The sequence below is a fragment of the Eptatretus burgeri genome, unplaced genomic scaffold (assembly GCF_056783735.1).
Source record: "Eptatretus burgeri isolate ZD-2024b unplaced genomic scaffold, Ebu_testis_v1 Ebu_testis_scaffold_3163, whole genome shotgun sequence".
NCBI lineage: Eukaryota > Metazoa > Chordata > Myxini > Myxiniformes > Myxinidae > Eptatretus > Eptatretus burgeri.
This window is the reverse complement of record NW_028225111.1, coordinates 19,138-35,897: the sequence shown is the minus strand read 5'-3', so window position 1 is coordinate 35,897 and position 16,760 is coordinate 19,138. Positions and strand designations below refer to the sequence as shown.

Below are 16,760 nucleotides of genomic sequence, written 5' to 3'. Positions count from 1 at the left end.
GAGCTGCTATCCACCAGGAGCGACTCCTTGAGGAATATCTGCCGACGAGAGATTCCGATGAGAATCGTTCTCCAGAGTAACCATGAAAAATATGCGTTTGCCTCATAACGTCACCAAACGACGTCATAATGTCTCAATCTTGACATATATAGAAAGCACTCATCGAGGTGTTCAATTTGAGGGACTACACTATATGGTTCCTAAAACTTGAAAATTTGACCTTGGGGTCAAATATGTTTGACCTTAGGCGCTAACCATGAAGGTCAAGGCCAATCGCCACCAAAAATTAATCAGCTGAGCGCCAGACCATGAACTATATTCCCATGAAGTTTTAAGACGATCCGATCAAAATTACTCAAAAATAAGGATTTCGTCGACTCCCCTGATTTGCGACAAAGTGACCTTCACCTTTGACCTTGACCTTCAAAATTTTGTGCACTGAAAGGGACCTCTATAGGCCTCTGATATGCAAAGTTACAAAAATTTCCAATGATAACTGCGCTCTGCAGAATTTTTTATACGTGATTACAGACAAACAAACAAAAAAAAAACATACAAGCTGACTAACATATCTTGCAAAAACTTCGTTTTGGCAAGATAACAAGAAGACATTATACAGAGCATGACACTTGCAAAATCCATAAAACAAATTTGACCTCAAAAAGAATTGGTGGCTGAATTAAATGGCCAAATTCCTTTTCAAATTTCAAGTCAATCAGATGAAAATTGACAATTTTAGAAATTTGGCACATGTTGACCTTTTGGCCAATGTTGACCTCCAAAATAATTGGTGGTTGAATTCAGTGACCTGATATATATATATATATATATATATATATATATATATATATATATATATATATATATATATATATATATATATATATATATATATATATATATATATATATATATATATATCCTCTTCAAATTTCAAGTCGATCGGATGAAAATTGAGGATTTTTGAAATCTCACCTAAGTTGTTGACCTTTGCCCTATGTTGACCTTTTGACCTCGAAAACAATAGGCTTCTTTCTTGTGACAAACTCTATCATGTGGTGAAGTTTCGTGAAGATCGGTTTAAAATTGTGACCTGTCGGCGACAAACAAACAGACAGACAGACAGACAAACAGACAGACAGACACAGAATAACAAAATCGACTGACCAATAAACTTGAAAAATCTTCAATTTTGCAAGTAACAGATGGAGCCCAATGCAATACCCTCGCCAAAAATACGCGTGCTCTAAATTTTAAATCCAAACCAACAATAATTACATCACCATTAAAATGAATGAAAGCAACATGTCACAACAAAATATAGAAATTCTCATTTCTGGAACAATATTGTATGGTTTAGGCTGGCAAGTGCAGTCTGTTGGTTTTACACTCCACTCTGAGCTGCCTCCTCTCGGTTTGAATCTTGGCCCAGCTATAAACGGTCATCCTGCGGTGTCCGTGAAGAGTGGACAAGCTTTCAAAGGCACTCAGACCTAACTTGCAAAATGCTTCTCAAACCCACATCATCAAACAAACAGGCAAGGCCAACTGATCGTGAAACTTGGGCAAAAACTTTCTGAGTCGACCCCACAAGAACGTGGGTATAATTTTGGCCTTTAAAGAAAAAAAATAGCATGAGGTAGTGTGTGGAAAAGAAAGCAATCACTAACATGACAGAACATGATGGATGGTCTTGCAATGTATCTTTCCATCACTTTCCATACACAAACTGCCATGTTATGCACTCTCTCTCAATCTTTAATACATTTGATAACAAGGTCAACTCATATAAAAACGATGCTAATTTCCCAACATAGTGAAGCAAACAATGAAGGTACATCTCCTTTAAGCTCTGTACCATGACAACTTTTGCAGCAACAACCCTTTTGGAGCATCACCTCCAAAATAAAATTTATTGACACTTAAAGAGGAAACGTTCCATGTGCAAAGGATCTGCCTGGGAATACAAATTTTAACAATGGGATCAGTTGGAAGTTTCAGTGTTAGACTCTTCAGTCCCTGTCTCTCTTTTACAAAATTTACCTGATTTTACCACAGTCCATCTGCTGTTGTTAAACATACTGTGGCATTAAATATGTCTCCTTTTGAAATTTGTTCCATCATCAAAAATGAAAAGCATCACAGTGGTGAGCAGGAAGAGAAGGTACTTACTGGAACCTTGAAAACTCTGTGTATCATTGTCCATCAAGTCATTCCTGCAGAAACAATAAGAGGCATGAACATGTATTTTCTCGAAATTATTTTCTCCAAACTAACTCGTTTACATATATTTCACATAACAGAAATGTTTCATTTTACAAAACCAACCTGGGCATTGTGTAGCCTGCTTCGCTTTTCCATAAGCCCGTAAACTCAAGATACCCTCTTTCCTTTAACTGAATGGATCAATGTGAAACCATCATCCATCCCAACTCTGTTAGTCATCTGTGATAATTTCAACTGTTGCCATGCCAGCTGGGTGGATGTAAGCTGTGCAAAAACATGCCAGGGAATTGCAGCAAAGGCCTTCTGTGACTCTGTGGGTCTGACTCCATCTGCAAACCTTCCAACCTGAATTTCTGCAACTCGTCTCCCTCCCTCCTGGAATGAATAATGATGATGTTTCCATCCAAAATCTCCTTTTCTTTTTCTGCCCTTTTTGGCTCTTCTGAAAGCCCATATATCTGGTTATTGGAAGGGAGCAACCTCAATGATGCAGAATATGGATATTTAAAGAGACCAATTGGCAGGGAATGCAATCTGCCCTCTAATAAAAGGGTTGGGCTACCATCGCCATATATCACCTGATATTGATTCCGCCTGGCAGTACTTTCACAAAAGCCTGCTTTCTCCTATATACCGGTTTATCCCAACCAGCCTGCCGTTATCCTATCCTGTCGATCCTCTTTGAACTTGTACTATGCATTGTTGTGGTTTAAATCTTTGCAAACCAAGATTATTGCTTTGTTACACAAGTCGTATCTCACCAACTGTCACTGGTTCCCCTTCTTAGGTAAAGTCCCTTTTGGCATTTCATTTTTCTCGGACATTTTTGCTCCCTTACAATGATGACATGACAAATAATAAAATGAAAAGAAAAATGTGATCGACACGTGATTGTTAACTTTCCTTCAAGACATTTTTTTGTTTGTGTGTGTGTAATGTCACAACATCACGACAGTTCTTTGTTATTACGTACTTGGTCTGAGGATTTACAGCAGCGTCTTTTGTTTTTGGTTTCCCTTTGAACAGTCTTTTCCACATTTTGCTGAGTTGAAAAGAAGAAGAAAACAGCAGTTTGTTGAATATGATGAGGAAGATTTATCCAGAATAGTCAAAACCAAGATAAATGGAACAACTTAAGTTTAAAGAGAAGAAGAGAAAACATTATTACCTGAACCATTTAGAAAAGGAAGCTTTTTTAGTTGCAGTATTTGTTGTGAAGGGGCTCACTTCTGGGTTCTGTTCTAAAAAAGTAACTTTCTTCATTTTCATCTGTGATTCTGGAGGGACCACATCCACCTTTTTAGCCGTGTCTCGCGTTGCGAACGCTGGCTCGAAGAGAGTTCCGCGTTGTTCTTCTTCTTCTTGTTGACTGGTGGAATGACGCGGCTCTTGGACACATTTGTCCTTGTTCTTCGAATGTGTATCACTTTGCTGAAAAAGAAAATAAATCGAGATTATAGTGCAAATGTGTGAAACGTGATCTTTTAAATGTCTTTCCTTTCAACAAATGTTCCACAACACAACCTCCCTTCACATGAACGAAAAGAAAAATATGAACAAAGGTTCCAAAGAGTAAAAGCCAAAAAAAATTAAAACAAGCATTTACACATGGTTTACCTCACCTGCAGTGGTAAAGGAATTTGAATTTATTATAATTATTTAAAATACATTGCAAGTTTGACATTTGTTGGCACACATTTGATTTCTGAAAAGAGACGAGTTAAAAGTTGCTGAACATGGGATGCATGGCCAACTGCTACAACACTGATGAATGAGTGGAAGAAGGTATGGTAAGAAAAGAGAAACCTGGATTAACTATGACCGATTTGGATTTGCACATCAACCAAGTGAGAAAAAGCAGCTATCATCACAAAAGTGAGCAAACCTCATTTGCTGAAATGATATTAAGAAGCGGTACCTTCTGGGTGACCTAAAAAGCTGAAATTTTTTGTGCCGATGGACATTGAAGCTGATACACTGGAAAAAAATAATAATAACAGAATCGGCGAACAACATCCATAAATGAATAAATAAATAAATAAATAGATAAATAAATAATCGAATGCAGTTGAGCGACCTGAGACAATGGGGAAGCATGGTTCGTATGCTTGTACAATGTGTAAGCACACCCCTTTTCTCAGCTCATTCTAACCACTGGCTCACTGATATTAAAGTTTGGTACTTTCTGGGTGACATAGAAAGCAAAAATTTCACAAGTCAACGGACATCGAAGCCGATACAGCCAGAAAAATCACAGAACCATTGGAAAGTGTCCGCAAATGATAATAAAAATAAATGAAAAAAATGATTCAAAAAAGTAAATGCAGGTGAGCGACCCGAGACAATGGGGGAAGCAAGGTAATTTTGCATGCTGACAGACATCGAAGCCGATAAGCGAGGAAGAAATTCCAGAACCATCGGAAAGCGTCTGTAAATGAAAATATAAATATATGAAAAAAAATGATAATAAATAAATGAAAAAAAATGCATGTGAACCCAGAAAATGGGGAAACAGTCCATTGTTGCATATAATGTGCAATCGAACCATGATATTATTTATATGAATAAATAGATATATATTGTTGTGGTTGACGAAATTCACAAACCACCATTCAGGTCCCTTAGGTGAGATATCTCTGTAAGTATATGTGTAGTTAGGCCCAAACCCGTTGTCTAGAGGGAATAAATGTCATTCATGCGGGCTGCGACTCTTCAGGATAGCCGTTTTTCTTTTACTATCTTTATTTTGGACCAGCCACCATTATTACCACCACCAACCACGTCTCAACAGCCATCACAACAACAACCACCAACCACAATGCCGCTTCACAACAACCACCAACCGCAACGCCGCTTCACAACAACAGCCACGACCATTACCGTCACAACTCGCCACCATCGCATCACCGTCATCTCGCGCCACTCGTGGGAACCGATGCTAGACTCGTGCGGGGCGCGCACCGAGCAGCGTGTTCAAAAACATCACGGACTTTCCGCAGAAAAACGGATCAAAAACGACTCACGCCCACTTTTGTTCCGTCCAATCGGTGAGCGAGGGGCGATTTGGCCCCGCCTCCAGGGCGTTGGAGGGCGGTCGCAATATGCAAATTCATGGATCAAAAAGCATTCACGCCCACTTTTCCTCGGGCCAATGGGGAGCCAGCAAGAGAGGTGAAGGGTCGGAGGCAGAGGGTCAAGGGTAAAAGAGCGAAGCCACGGGGCTTATAAAAACGACTGCGTTCGTCAGTCGAGTAAGAGTTCAGTTGGAAGTTGAGAGTTGAGTGTGCGGAATTCAAGAGAGTCGTCGGTGGAGCGGGAAAGAAGTGGTACTAGTCAGAGTGAAGAGGACGGAGCTGTGGAGAGGTGACGGCGGCGAAGGCGGACGAGGGGTGCTCGGCCGGTGCCGGGAGCTGCACAGAGAGAGAGGCCAGCAACGCGACCGAGGTGGAGGAGGAGACGCCGCCGCGGGACCCGAGACAGGGTAATATCCTTCCTTCCCCGAGCATCAGCAACCCCCTCCTGTTTCCCCCCGCGCTGAGATAGTGCGACAAAGGGGGCCCCCTTCCCACCCCCTACCAGACACTGTCCGCGAGGCCCGCGGAGTTGAGGGACCACCGCCGCTCCGCGTCTCATCATCAGACGGGTAGGCCCGACACGGTCTCGGCCCCAGGCCCGCCTACCCCCCTCATCCTGGAGGGTGGTTCTCTTTTCTTTTGCTTTGGGAATATGTGTTGTCGGCGCCGTCTGTGAAGTAAAATTGTATAAGTGTTGCCGTGTGCCCGGTAGTCAGATAGATCTGCATTGTTGCATTTGCTTTTTGTGTAATATTGCATTGTCTTCTTCTTTTACATGTGCTTTTGGTGGAATTGTATATGTGTGCTTTCCGTTCATCGCGAAATAAATGTGCTTATTGTTGAACTGTTTTCCCGCTTCGCTCGTCTTTTCTTTCATTGAATCTCCATCTTGCTTCACGTAAAGGGTTGGTCGTGGGCCAAAACGCCCGATAATTAATCGAACCGTCGAGGCCGACGAATAACACCGCTCGGTTATCCCGATAGTACGGAACGGGTCGCTTAAAGTGGCCCGTGTCCGAAGTCGACCTGCGGCGAGGTGCGCACGCCCGGTCTACCCTCCGTGTGGGTACTTAGGTAGGTCGAATTTGGCGAGCAACCCTATCCCACGCGGGGGCCGATTGGCACGATCGCGGTGAGACCGAAAGGTCCACCCGTGACTGGTTCCCCGCGTTAGTCCGAGAGGGTCACGACTGGATTGTCCGTCCGGTGGGCGACGTGCCGCGATTCGAGTTACGTGGCCGTCCGCACGCCGGCGGGCGCGAATCCGCAACAATATTTATATATCTATACAAAATACATATATATATATGTATATATATATATATATATATATATATATATATATATATATATATATATATATATAATACATATTGAAATAGCTACATATATATATTTATATAACGATATATATTTAAATATATATATATATACATATATATATATATATATATATATATATATATATATATATATATATATATATTTATATATACATAATTTTGTGTTTCTCCGCCATTTCAGCGTGCGGGCGACCGCTTTTAGCTAAATCACGGCCGTACGCGCCCACCGGACGTGGCAAACCTAGTCGCAGCTTTCGGATCAACGCCGAAATCCAGCTACGGGTGTGTTCTTAATCACACTGTAAATCAGCAAACTATTCTGTCTGCGCGCGACAGGGTCCGATCGCCGAATTGTCGATTTACCTAAGTATGCGCGCACACAGAAATGACGGGAATTTACACCTCGACGGAGCCTGCACATAAACGAGCCGTTCTTAAGCAGCTCACTCCATTTGCGATTTGCCGAGCGGTGTATTATCGCGAGGCCCCGTCGGACTTGATTATCTTATCAGCTATTTAAAAGCCAGCTAATATCCCAAATGCAATACAGCAGCTCAATCGAGGGAAAGGACGCAACGAACAGGTCAACATTCACACAAGGCATTTATTTGTTATACACGAATGCAATCAAACATGTATGCAGTCATGCACGTATGCAATCAAACACGTATGCAATCATGCAGGAATAAAGCAAGACGAAGAACTACAACCGTTCTATTTATGATGTGCACTTATGACAATTCTACTTAAGGACATGGCGCCACGACATTCATACAAAGAAAAACCCCAGGAAAGGGAAAGGGCAAGAACTGGACCTTGTGGGCCTTTAATAGTTCACGGAGCTGTGAAGACCGCAGGAGCTCTGAGAGGCCGCGCTGGTTACCTGCTACCTTCGTGGTGACTCGCTGGTTGACCCTCGACGTTTCCTCGACACGGCCGTTGGCGCTGCTCGACTTGGTTGGCCAAAGCCCCGCTGTGCGGCCAAGTGGTTTGGGCCGAGCAGACGACGCCTCCGAGGAACGAACGGGCCTTTGCTCTTTCGAGAGTTGATGCTCTTTTAAGAGCCCGTCCGTTCCTCAGTGTTGGCGATCTCTCTCCGGCTTTCCCCACCGACTAGCAGTTCTGGGCGGCACGGCAGGATGGCTGCGCTCCAAGCTCCGATTGCCCTCCGCTGGACTCGAACCCTGGCTCCAAGCTCCAGACTTCCACTCTCTGCAGCTCCCCGACAGACTCTGAACCCCGACAGACTGCTTGCTTGGCGTTCAGCGCGCCTTTATATGGGGTCCGTGAGTGAGGTCTGATCTTTCACCTCTCACCCTTCACCCCTCGCTGGCTCCGCCCCTTTTGATCTTTTGATCTGGTTTCGACGCGAATCTCGGAGAGAGCGGACGTGGTAGAAATCATCAGCGCCCGCGTCTGTCGGCGGAGATGGCGCTTGTCCGTGGGATTCGCCGTGGGTGGCGAAAAGATGGTAGCGTTTGTGGAGATGAAGGTGAGGCAATGTTGTGGTTGCTCTGTGGTAGGGATGGTGTGGTTGTTGAGGTGGTTGTGGTTGGCGCTTTGGTGGTTGTGTTTGTTGAAGTAGTGGTTGTTCCAAAATAAAGATAGGAAAAGAATAATGCCTGACTCAAAGATCACAGCCCGGTGACACGAAAAATTCCCTTGAGACCTCAGTGGGGAAATCTGATCTGAACACACACTTATCGACATAACTGATCTCTGGGAAGCCTGAATGGTGTTCTGTGAATTTCCACAACCGTAACAATATTTATATATCTATATACATTTGTATATATAGATATATATATATTCCTGTCAGTGAAGCGATGGGTGGTATTTGTTCGTATATATATATATATATATATATATATATATATATATATATATATATATATATATATGCACACACACACACACACAAATATATATATATATATATATATATATGTATGCACACACACACACACATATATATATATATATATATATATATATATATATATATATATATATATATATATATATATATATATATATATATATATATATACGAACAAATACCACCCATCGCTTCACTGACAGGAATACCAAAAGGAGAGGGTGGAGAAGAAAATATGGGAGGGAGGGGTAGAGACAGAGAGACAGAGAGAGAGGGGGGTGGGGGAAAGAGAAGAGAGAGAGAGAGACAGGGGTGGGGGAAAGAGAAGAGAGAGAGAGAGTGAGAGAGAGTGAGAGAGAGTGAGAGAGAGTGAGAGAGAGTGAGAGAGAGTGAGAGAGAGTGAGAGAGAGTGCGAGAGAGTGCGAGAGAGTGCGAGAGAGTGCGAGAGAGTGCGAGAGAGTGCGAGAGAGTGCGAGAGAGTGCGAGAGAGTGGGAGAGAGTGCGAGAGAGTGCGAGAGAGTGCGTGAGAGAGTGAGAGAGTGAGAGAGTGAGAGAGTGAGAGAGTGAGAGAGTGAGAGAGTGAGAGAGTGAGAGAGTGAGAGAGTGAGAGAGTGAGTGAGTGAGTGAGTGAGTGAGTGAGTGAGTGAGTGAGAGAGTGAGAGAGTGAGAGAGTGAGAGAGAGAGAGAGAGAGAGAGAGAGAGAGAGAGAGAGAGAGAGAGAGAGAGAGAGAGAGAGAGAGAGAGAGAGAGAGAGAGAGAGAGAGAGAGAGACAGACAGGGAGTGGGGGGAAAGAGAAAGGGGAGAGTGAGCAGTTGGAGGAAAAGAGAGAGAGGAGGGAGAGTGAGGTGGGGTGGGGGGAGGGAAGGCAGTGTCAGGTGAGAGGAAGGGAAGGCAGGTGTGCGGTGGAGCGTTAATTACGATTCATATTTTGTCATCAAAATGATTCTGCATAGAATAACAGTGAAAATGGAAACAAGGTAATGCTTCAAATCCATTTTATACCAGTTCCACTATAAATACCGCTTGGAGATATACACAGCCCGGACAGGTCCAGAGACAAACACTCTCCGGCCATAATCACCACCCGACCATGTCCGGAGACAGAGATGTGCAGGAGGGTGCTGCACTGCATTGGGAGCGGACAGACGGAGGATGGGACAGAGAGAGAAATGGGTGGGGGCAGGGGGGTTAGCAGAGGGAAAAGGTTATGCTCTATTAACAACACGCGCACGCACACACACACACACACACACACACACACACACACACACACACACACACACACACACACACACACACACACACACACACACACACACACACACACACACACACACACGTGCTTGGCCGATATCAGCAATTTTTCAGGCATAAGCAGATTGGGGTCAGTGTGATTACCAAATACAGTACACACTGTATACAACCCAAAAACCTTGAGTAGCTTTCACTGTTGTTTTTGGGGGAATTTTAATTCCGAAATAAAAAAACAACGTTGCATTTATGCAGGCATTTCAAGGAGTTGGACATCAACATTAATCTTTATAAACATCTGCATGGGACGGGTGGAAAAAAAAAATTTGGCTCGGTAATTTGGAAAACACGAATTCGGCAAACGGCTCAGAAATCGGATGTTATCAAATACATTTTGGTTTGAAACTCACAAAGAGAAACCATACAGCTTTTGTGAAGCAGCCCCTATAACCAGTAGCTTTAGAAACAGTTGCGAGGACAAAGGAAAACCTGATGAAACCTCCATAACATACAGGATTAAACTTTGCCACCACAGCACCCGTAATAGGCATGGCATACCCACACACCCGTGGAGAGTCCCTCCAGATCCAAATCTACCCATATGTACTATGCCAGTGTGTGCTGCGTTGCTATCACGACCTTGTATAGTAACGGTTGACTGTACATCCCGATCAGGACACAAAATGTACCGCTATAAAATGCCCGGTGCTCGTCAAGTGGCTTAAGCAAGCACTCCAATGGAACGCTTGGCTTAGCAAGCAATTACCTTCGATAAATCCATGCACCCGGAAACGCCCGAGTAATATCCGAATTGGACAAATGAACACTTTTTTAGCCGTGTGAGCTGCTGCTACGTTCGATTCTGCAGCTTAACTTTTGTAATTCAGCTTAGTTTAAGAGATTATCGAGGTTATGGCATGTGTGGAAATGAAATAAAGCCTCAAACGCTAGTGACTCCAGGCGTTTATAAGCATTGCAATATCTCCAGCGATTCGTCAGTATCGATAATGAGTGAGGAGAGTGAAAAACAAAGGGAGGAAAATCTTTAAGAAATTGTTACGGCCTGCTACAAGTCAAGGCTTGGATGAGCAGGCCAAAAAAGACATGGCGGCTTCAGACCCCATCAAGGAAAACCAGGATAAGCCTTCAAACCCCCATGGAGAGCAAGGTGGCCAAGGATGTGACTGACAAAGGATGTAATTAAATAACACCATTAATTATATTCAAAGGGGGTGTTTTAATTAACCCAAACGCCCAATTTTCACTCTTGCATTTCCTTAGAGTTCTCCGAGGATGCCTGCAAAGATTCGGACTGGTGGGTTTCATAGTTTTGGAGTTATGGAGGAGACACACACACACGTATTTGGAAAGATATCAACATGAAGACATATCTGAAAGATGAGGATTATGAGATCTGGAAGATTAACAAAATGAGGATGAACAGTTTAAGGATTTTAAAATCCTTAATGGAGTTTGAATTTGGTTGTGAATGCTTGTTTTAGTGGTATTACGCATACGAGCCTTTCCACAGTCATGGGTAACCATTGTGTTACATACATAGTCCACATAAAGTGTGTCCAGTTTATCTTGCAAATGAGGGGAAATAAAAGACTGACCCCTCCACTATTGGAATCCAACAGTAAGAAGATAATCTAACCCAGCACAATTTATTGATGGGGTGTTCTGTCTTCATTAACAGAAATGTAACAAATGTTACATTGACATTCAAGTTGTTGGCATTACCACCTTAGTTATTTTTTTCTAATCAACTGAATATTAATTTTAGGTTGTGGTCAAGAAATGCTATCCTTCCTTATGTGTGTGTGTGTGTGTGTGTGTGTGTGTGTGTGTGTGTGTGTGTGTGTGTGTGTGTGTGTGTGTGTGTGTGTGTGTGTGTGTGTGTATATATATATATATATATATATATATATATATAGATATATATATATATATATATATGTATATATATATATATATATATGTATATATATATATATATATATATATATATATATATATATATATATATATGTATATATATATATATATATATATATGTTGCGAATTCGCGCCCCGCCGGGCGTGCGAGCGGCCACGTAACTCGAATCGCGGCACGTCACCCACCGGACGGACAATTCTGTCGTGACCCTCTTGGACTAACGCCGGGAACCAGTCACGGGTGGGCCTTTCGGCCTCACCACGATCGTGCCAATCGGCCCCCCGCGTGGGATAGGGTTGTTCGCCAAATTCGACCGACCTAAGTACCCACACGGAGGGTAGACCGGGCGATCGCACCTCGCCGCAGGTCGACTCCGGACTCGGGCCACTTTAAGCGACCCGGCTCCGTACTATCGGGATAACCGGGCGGTGTTATCGTCAACCTCGACGGTTCCGATTAATTATCGGGCGTATTTAGCCCACTACCAACCCTTTACGTGAAGTAAGATGGAGATTCAATTAAAGAAAAGACGAAGCGAAACGGGAAAAACAGTTCAACATAAGGCACATTTATTCTGCGGCAAACGGAAAGCACACATATACAATTACAACAATTATGCACCAAAAGCAATTGCAAAAGAAACACAACAATGCAGATCTACTACCGACTACGCGAGCACACGGCAACACTTACACAGTTTTACTTTACAGACGGCGCTGACAACACATATACTCAAAAGCAAAAGAAAAGGGCCACCCTCAACGACAAGGGGGCAGACGTGGTCTGTGGGCGCGAGACCGGGCGGAGCCTACCCATCTTGTGATGAGCCGCAAATGTCGCGGCGGTGCCCTGACTCCGCGCTCCTCCACGGGTTTCGTTGGCACTGATTGGAATGGGGTGGGAACGGGGCCCCCTTTCCGCACTATCTCAGCGCGGGGGAGGGGGGAGGGGGGAATTGTTGATGCTCTGGGGAAAGAGGATAGCTGGCTTGCTTGGGTCCCGCGATGAGCGACTCCACTGCGACCTCGACCGCGCTCCCAGCTTCCCCTCTCTGCAGCTCCCCGACAGACTCCGAACCCCGACTCTCCTCCAGACCCGTCTTGACTGCTGCTGCTGCCACACTCCGCCGCCGCCACACCTCTCCAACTCGCCCGAGCCCAAAACCACTGAATTCGCCCCGCCTCGGCGCTTTATAGTATGGCAGGAGAACCCATTTGCAAATTTCCGGATCAGGATGAGCTCGGGGGCGGAGCCACGCTCGCCCATTGGACGGAGGAAAAGTGGGCATGAACCTCCCCTGATCCTAGAATTTGCATATATCGATTCTACTCCGACGCGCCTGGAGGCGGGGCCAAATCGCCCCGCGCTTGCTGATAGGACGGATCAGAAGTGGGCGGGCGTGTATCATTCCTGATCCGACTTTTCCTCGGAAAGGCCGCTTTTTGCACCCGCGGCTCAGCGCGCGTCCCGCACGAGGCCAGGACAGCCTGACGCTCGGTGCCCACAAGCGGTGCGGGAATGGCGGCAGAAGGAGGAGAGGTGAAAGTGGTGGAGGGTTTATTGTGGCGGTGATGGCCATGGCGATGCTTGGAATGGCGGTGATGCGATGTTTACGGGAGCGAGCCGTGACGGTAAAGGTCGTGGCTGTTGGCGTTGTTGTTGTTGTTGTGAAGCGGCGTTGCGGTTGGTGGTTGTTGTGTGATGGCGGTTCAGACGTGGTTGCTTCAAAATAAAGATAGAACAGAAAAACGGCTATCTTAAAGGGTCGCAGCCCGAATGAATCACATTTATTCCCTCTAAACCACGGGTTTGGGGCTAACTACACATGTACTTACAGAGATATCTCACCTACGGGACCTGAATGGTGGTTTGCGAATTTCCTCAACCACAACAATATATATATATATATATATTTTTTTTTTGATTTTTGTACAGCTTTTATGGAGATATGCACTTACCACTAACGCTATCCTTTGTTACACATTTGTCATTTAGGTTAAGTTATGTTATCATAAAAATAACAAGACCATATTTTTAAAGGTTGTGCAGCTTGAGCATTTCGTTTCTTCATGACGAATTGACCGATAGCATAACGTTTGTTACTCTGTTTTCAACCCCCCAGCATTCACATTAAAGTATATTTTTGGCAAATTCAGGGTGTGGGATATCATAAGTAAAGTCTTTTTACACATATAATCTAAAACAGTCTCAATCAAAAATGTATGTGCTCATATAAAACTCTTGGTAAATCTATTTAGTTTTTAAGATAACACTGAAGACAAAGATTTATTCCCATCACAGTGAATAAAATTTTATCAGCCCGCTTTAGTTTTAGGACAATAGCGGTTTTGCTATAAATAGTATATATCTACATTTATATATACCTAAAAACATGTCAGTGGTATTATATGGATACTTTAGGAATTCTTTGATAGCTCCTGAAGATAAGACCCTTAAATGTAGCATATTACTGTGGAACAGCTCATATATTCTTGCTCTCTCACACTATTCACTAAAATAATTTACTCACAAGATATCAAGTGGACAACACTTGGCATGAACAATTTGATATTTCAGTGAGAATGTCAACTACACCTTTCAATGATCACCTCACATGAGAGAAAAATCACACAGCGTTTCTCAATTACAGAGTTAAAGGTCTGTTGGAACATTTGTGTACATCATGGTGCTTTACCTCATGATGAATCTGCAGTATTGAGGTGTGTTGTAATTCTTTGTCAACACTTTTTATGCTGCAATCCAAAACGGATTTCTTCATCCGGAGAATCCAGATATCGATGCACTCTATTTGCTCTGGTTTCAGGTTGTCGCTGTTTTTCAGATCGACGAACAGGTCAAACGCCTCATGTGTGCTCCTCTCAAGGTGTTTAAATTTTCGCTGCATGTTCAACATCCTCTCCTCCAAATTTGCAAAATCATTCTGCAATGGCTTCTCCCACAACACAAACACACACCCATCCTTGCTTTTCACACAAACAATTCTCAATTTACAGAGAAAATGAGGTCAAATGCAAAATATAGTCAAAATCTAATCACTGCACTTTACACAAAGAACAACACATCACAAACAAAGTTCCTCTACATCAGATCAATACACGTTGCTGTCAGTCACATCATACCGAAACAGGACACATGCCCGAATGCATCGGACCCACACAAACAGTCAGTGATATCAAACCAAAAAACAAACCTCAGTTGGTGAGCTTCTCTGTGGAGAAGACACATGCTGACTTTTCTGCAGATCTGGTTGAAGAACCTCTTTCTGGTGTTGCAGTTCCTGCTTTTCCTGTTTATCGCCGTGATTCACAATCGGCTTATTTTTTATGTCCCTTGCCAGCTTTGCGTATTTCAACGATATCAATGTATCTTTGCAATCTTCCAAGGCAGGGCTGATACACACGATCATTACTGTCCTGGCATTCCCTTCCAAAGAATCCTTCAAAATCCTCGTCAATTTGGAATGTCGAAAAGGGATGTGGTAATTGTTTTTTTTGTTTTGTTTTTTGGCTGCGAGAGAACTGATGACGTTTGCAAGTATTGTCAAGCTTCTGTTAATATTGATCCCCTCCTTGAATTCCTTTGGCTTTTCTGACTTGCATATTCTTTCATGTCCAGCCAGATCAATAAAACTAAACTTTGATTTTATTACTTGGTCGTTCAGATTTGTGCCCTCTGTGTTTTCTCTGTGCATTTTCTGCTGGCTAAGGAAGAGGGTGAACATCACATGAGATCTGCTGGACCGCTTCCTCAACAATTTATTACCAATCTGCCTCTTGGCACTGCCCGTTTTAAGAAGGTGGAGAAGATCTATCTGGGTCTTCACTGCACATTCGTTGACTCCACATACAACTGAAGGAAGATAAAAAAGAAACACATTTGTTAAGTTTTATCAAAGGCACGAGGTAGACTTTCCAATATATCCATGATTGTTCGTCGTATAGAAGACAACAGTGTTTTCAAATAACAGTTCTGTGCAATATCGACATGTAAAGCTTGGTTTACTCTCTCACTTGTATTCCCATAGATATCATCTCGGAGAACTATTGTCTTTTCATCTCTGTCTAAGAGATCTCGCAGCTCTTCATTGTAGATTTCTAAATAACTGACAGTCAAGCTGTACTCTGTTATATTTCTATTTTCCAACAAATGGAAAATCCCTTCAATTGCTCGTGGAATCATCCCCAGATGATTTTCGGCAACATCTGTGGGAGAACAATTAGACTTTAGAAACAAAAAAATGCATTATCATAGTAATTAAAATGACTGATATGCAAAGCTGTGAAAATACGAAACTGTTATCTCATGCATTTCAAAATAAAAAATTGTCCATTGGTCCGGGTGTTTTGTTTTTTTTGGGAGACACTGCCGATGCTCGTATGAGAGCTAACACACAGAATGCACAACAAGGGGAGCAGGAGACAAGAGGGGCGGGAGAGTAAAGGAAAAAAGTGTGGAACAGACACATGACATCTGTGGAAGGGAGAGGGATGGGGCGGGGTACACAGGTAAACAAGATGGACACCACAGGGACTTTCAGGAAGGAAAACAGGGAATTTGAAGGAGGTGAGTTTGGGGTGGATTTGCAAGGGTAGAATCAAAATTGTATCAAAATAACAAGAAAATAAAAAATTTAACTTTACACAACAGAGTAAATTTATGACACTCCTGAATACCTTCTCATGTCTGTAGACAATGAGTGAAGAAAGCAAGCAGGAAAACTGATGCTATCTCAATGGCTGGTCCAACAACATAACCCACCAAACATGAAACTGTTGATGTCAATGAAACCTACCGAAAAATCATTCACCAATTTTCTCTCAATTTTTCTCTCAACTGTCAATGCTCTGCAGTCCTCTCATTCACTGCGGATTGTAACAATAGTTTATATTCCTGGGGAGTGATAGCTGTTTCTCCTCCACAGTGATGGCTGCTGTCAATGTGAATATAATGCTGACCAGTGATGGGCGCCTCTCCATTTTAACTCCAGTCTCTTGAGCTCTTTGTACCTGCTTACCCTTTCAATGTG

The 16,760-nt window shown here is 43.1% G+C and overlaps 1 protein-coding gene across 10 annotated transcripts in view; it reads right to left on the bottom strand.

The window, feature by feature from the left end:
* The window catches only part of LOC147006577 (kinesin-like protein KIF27), a 60,663-nt gene that overhangs the window by 26,153 nt on the left and 17,750 nt on the right, over positions 1–16,760 (bottom strand). For 8 of the 10 annotated variants that reach the window (XR_015054740.1, XR_015054739.1, XM_085868478.1 and 5 more), the window contains 6 exons: positions 15,745–15,936; positions 14,925–15,583; positions 14,409–14,663; positions 3,395–3,657; positions 3,200–3,268; positions 2,173–2,216 (listed from right to left, as the gene is read on the bottom strand). Coding sequence is in view for 8 of the 10 variants with exons in the window: in XM_085868478.1 (XP_085724604.1) it covers positions 2,173–2,216; positions 3,200–3,268; positions 3,395–3,657; positions 14,409–14,663; positions 14,925–15,583; positions 15,745–15,936 (1,482 nt within the window). In the remaining 2 variants the exon portion in view is untranslated. Of the gene's footprint in view, positions 1–980; positions 1,094–1,568; positions 1,958–2,172; positions 2,217–3,199; positions 3,269–3,394; positions 3,658–14,408; positions 14,664–14,924; positions 15,584–15,744; positions 15,937–16,760 lie in introns of those variants that run through there. The other 2 variants (XM_085868484.1, XM_085868485.1) reach the window with 2 other exon arrangements.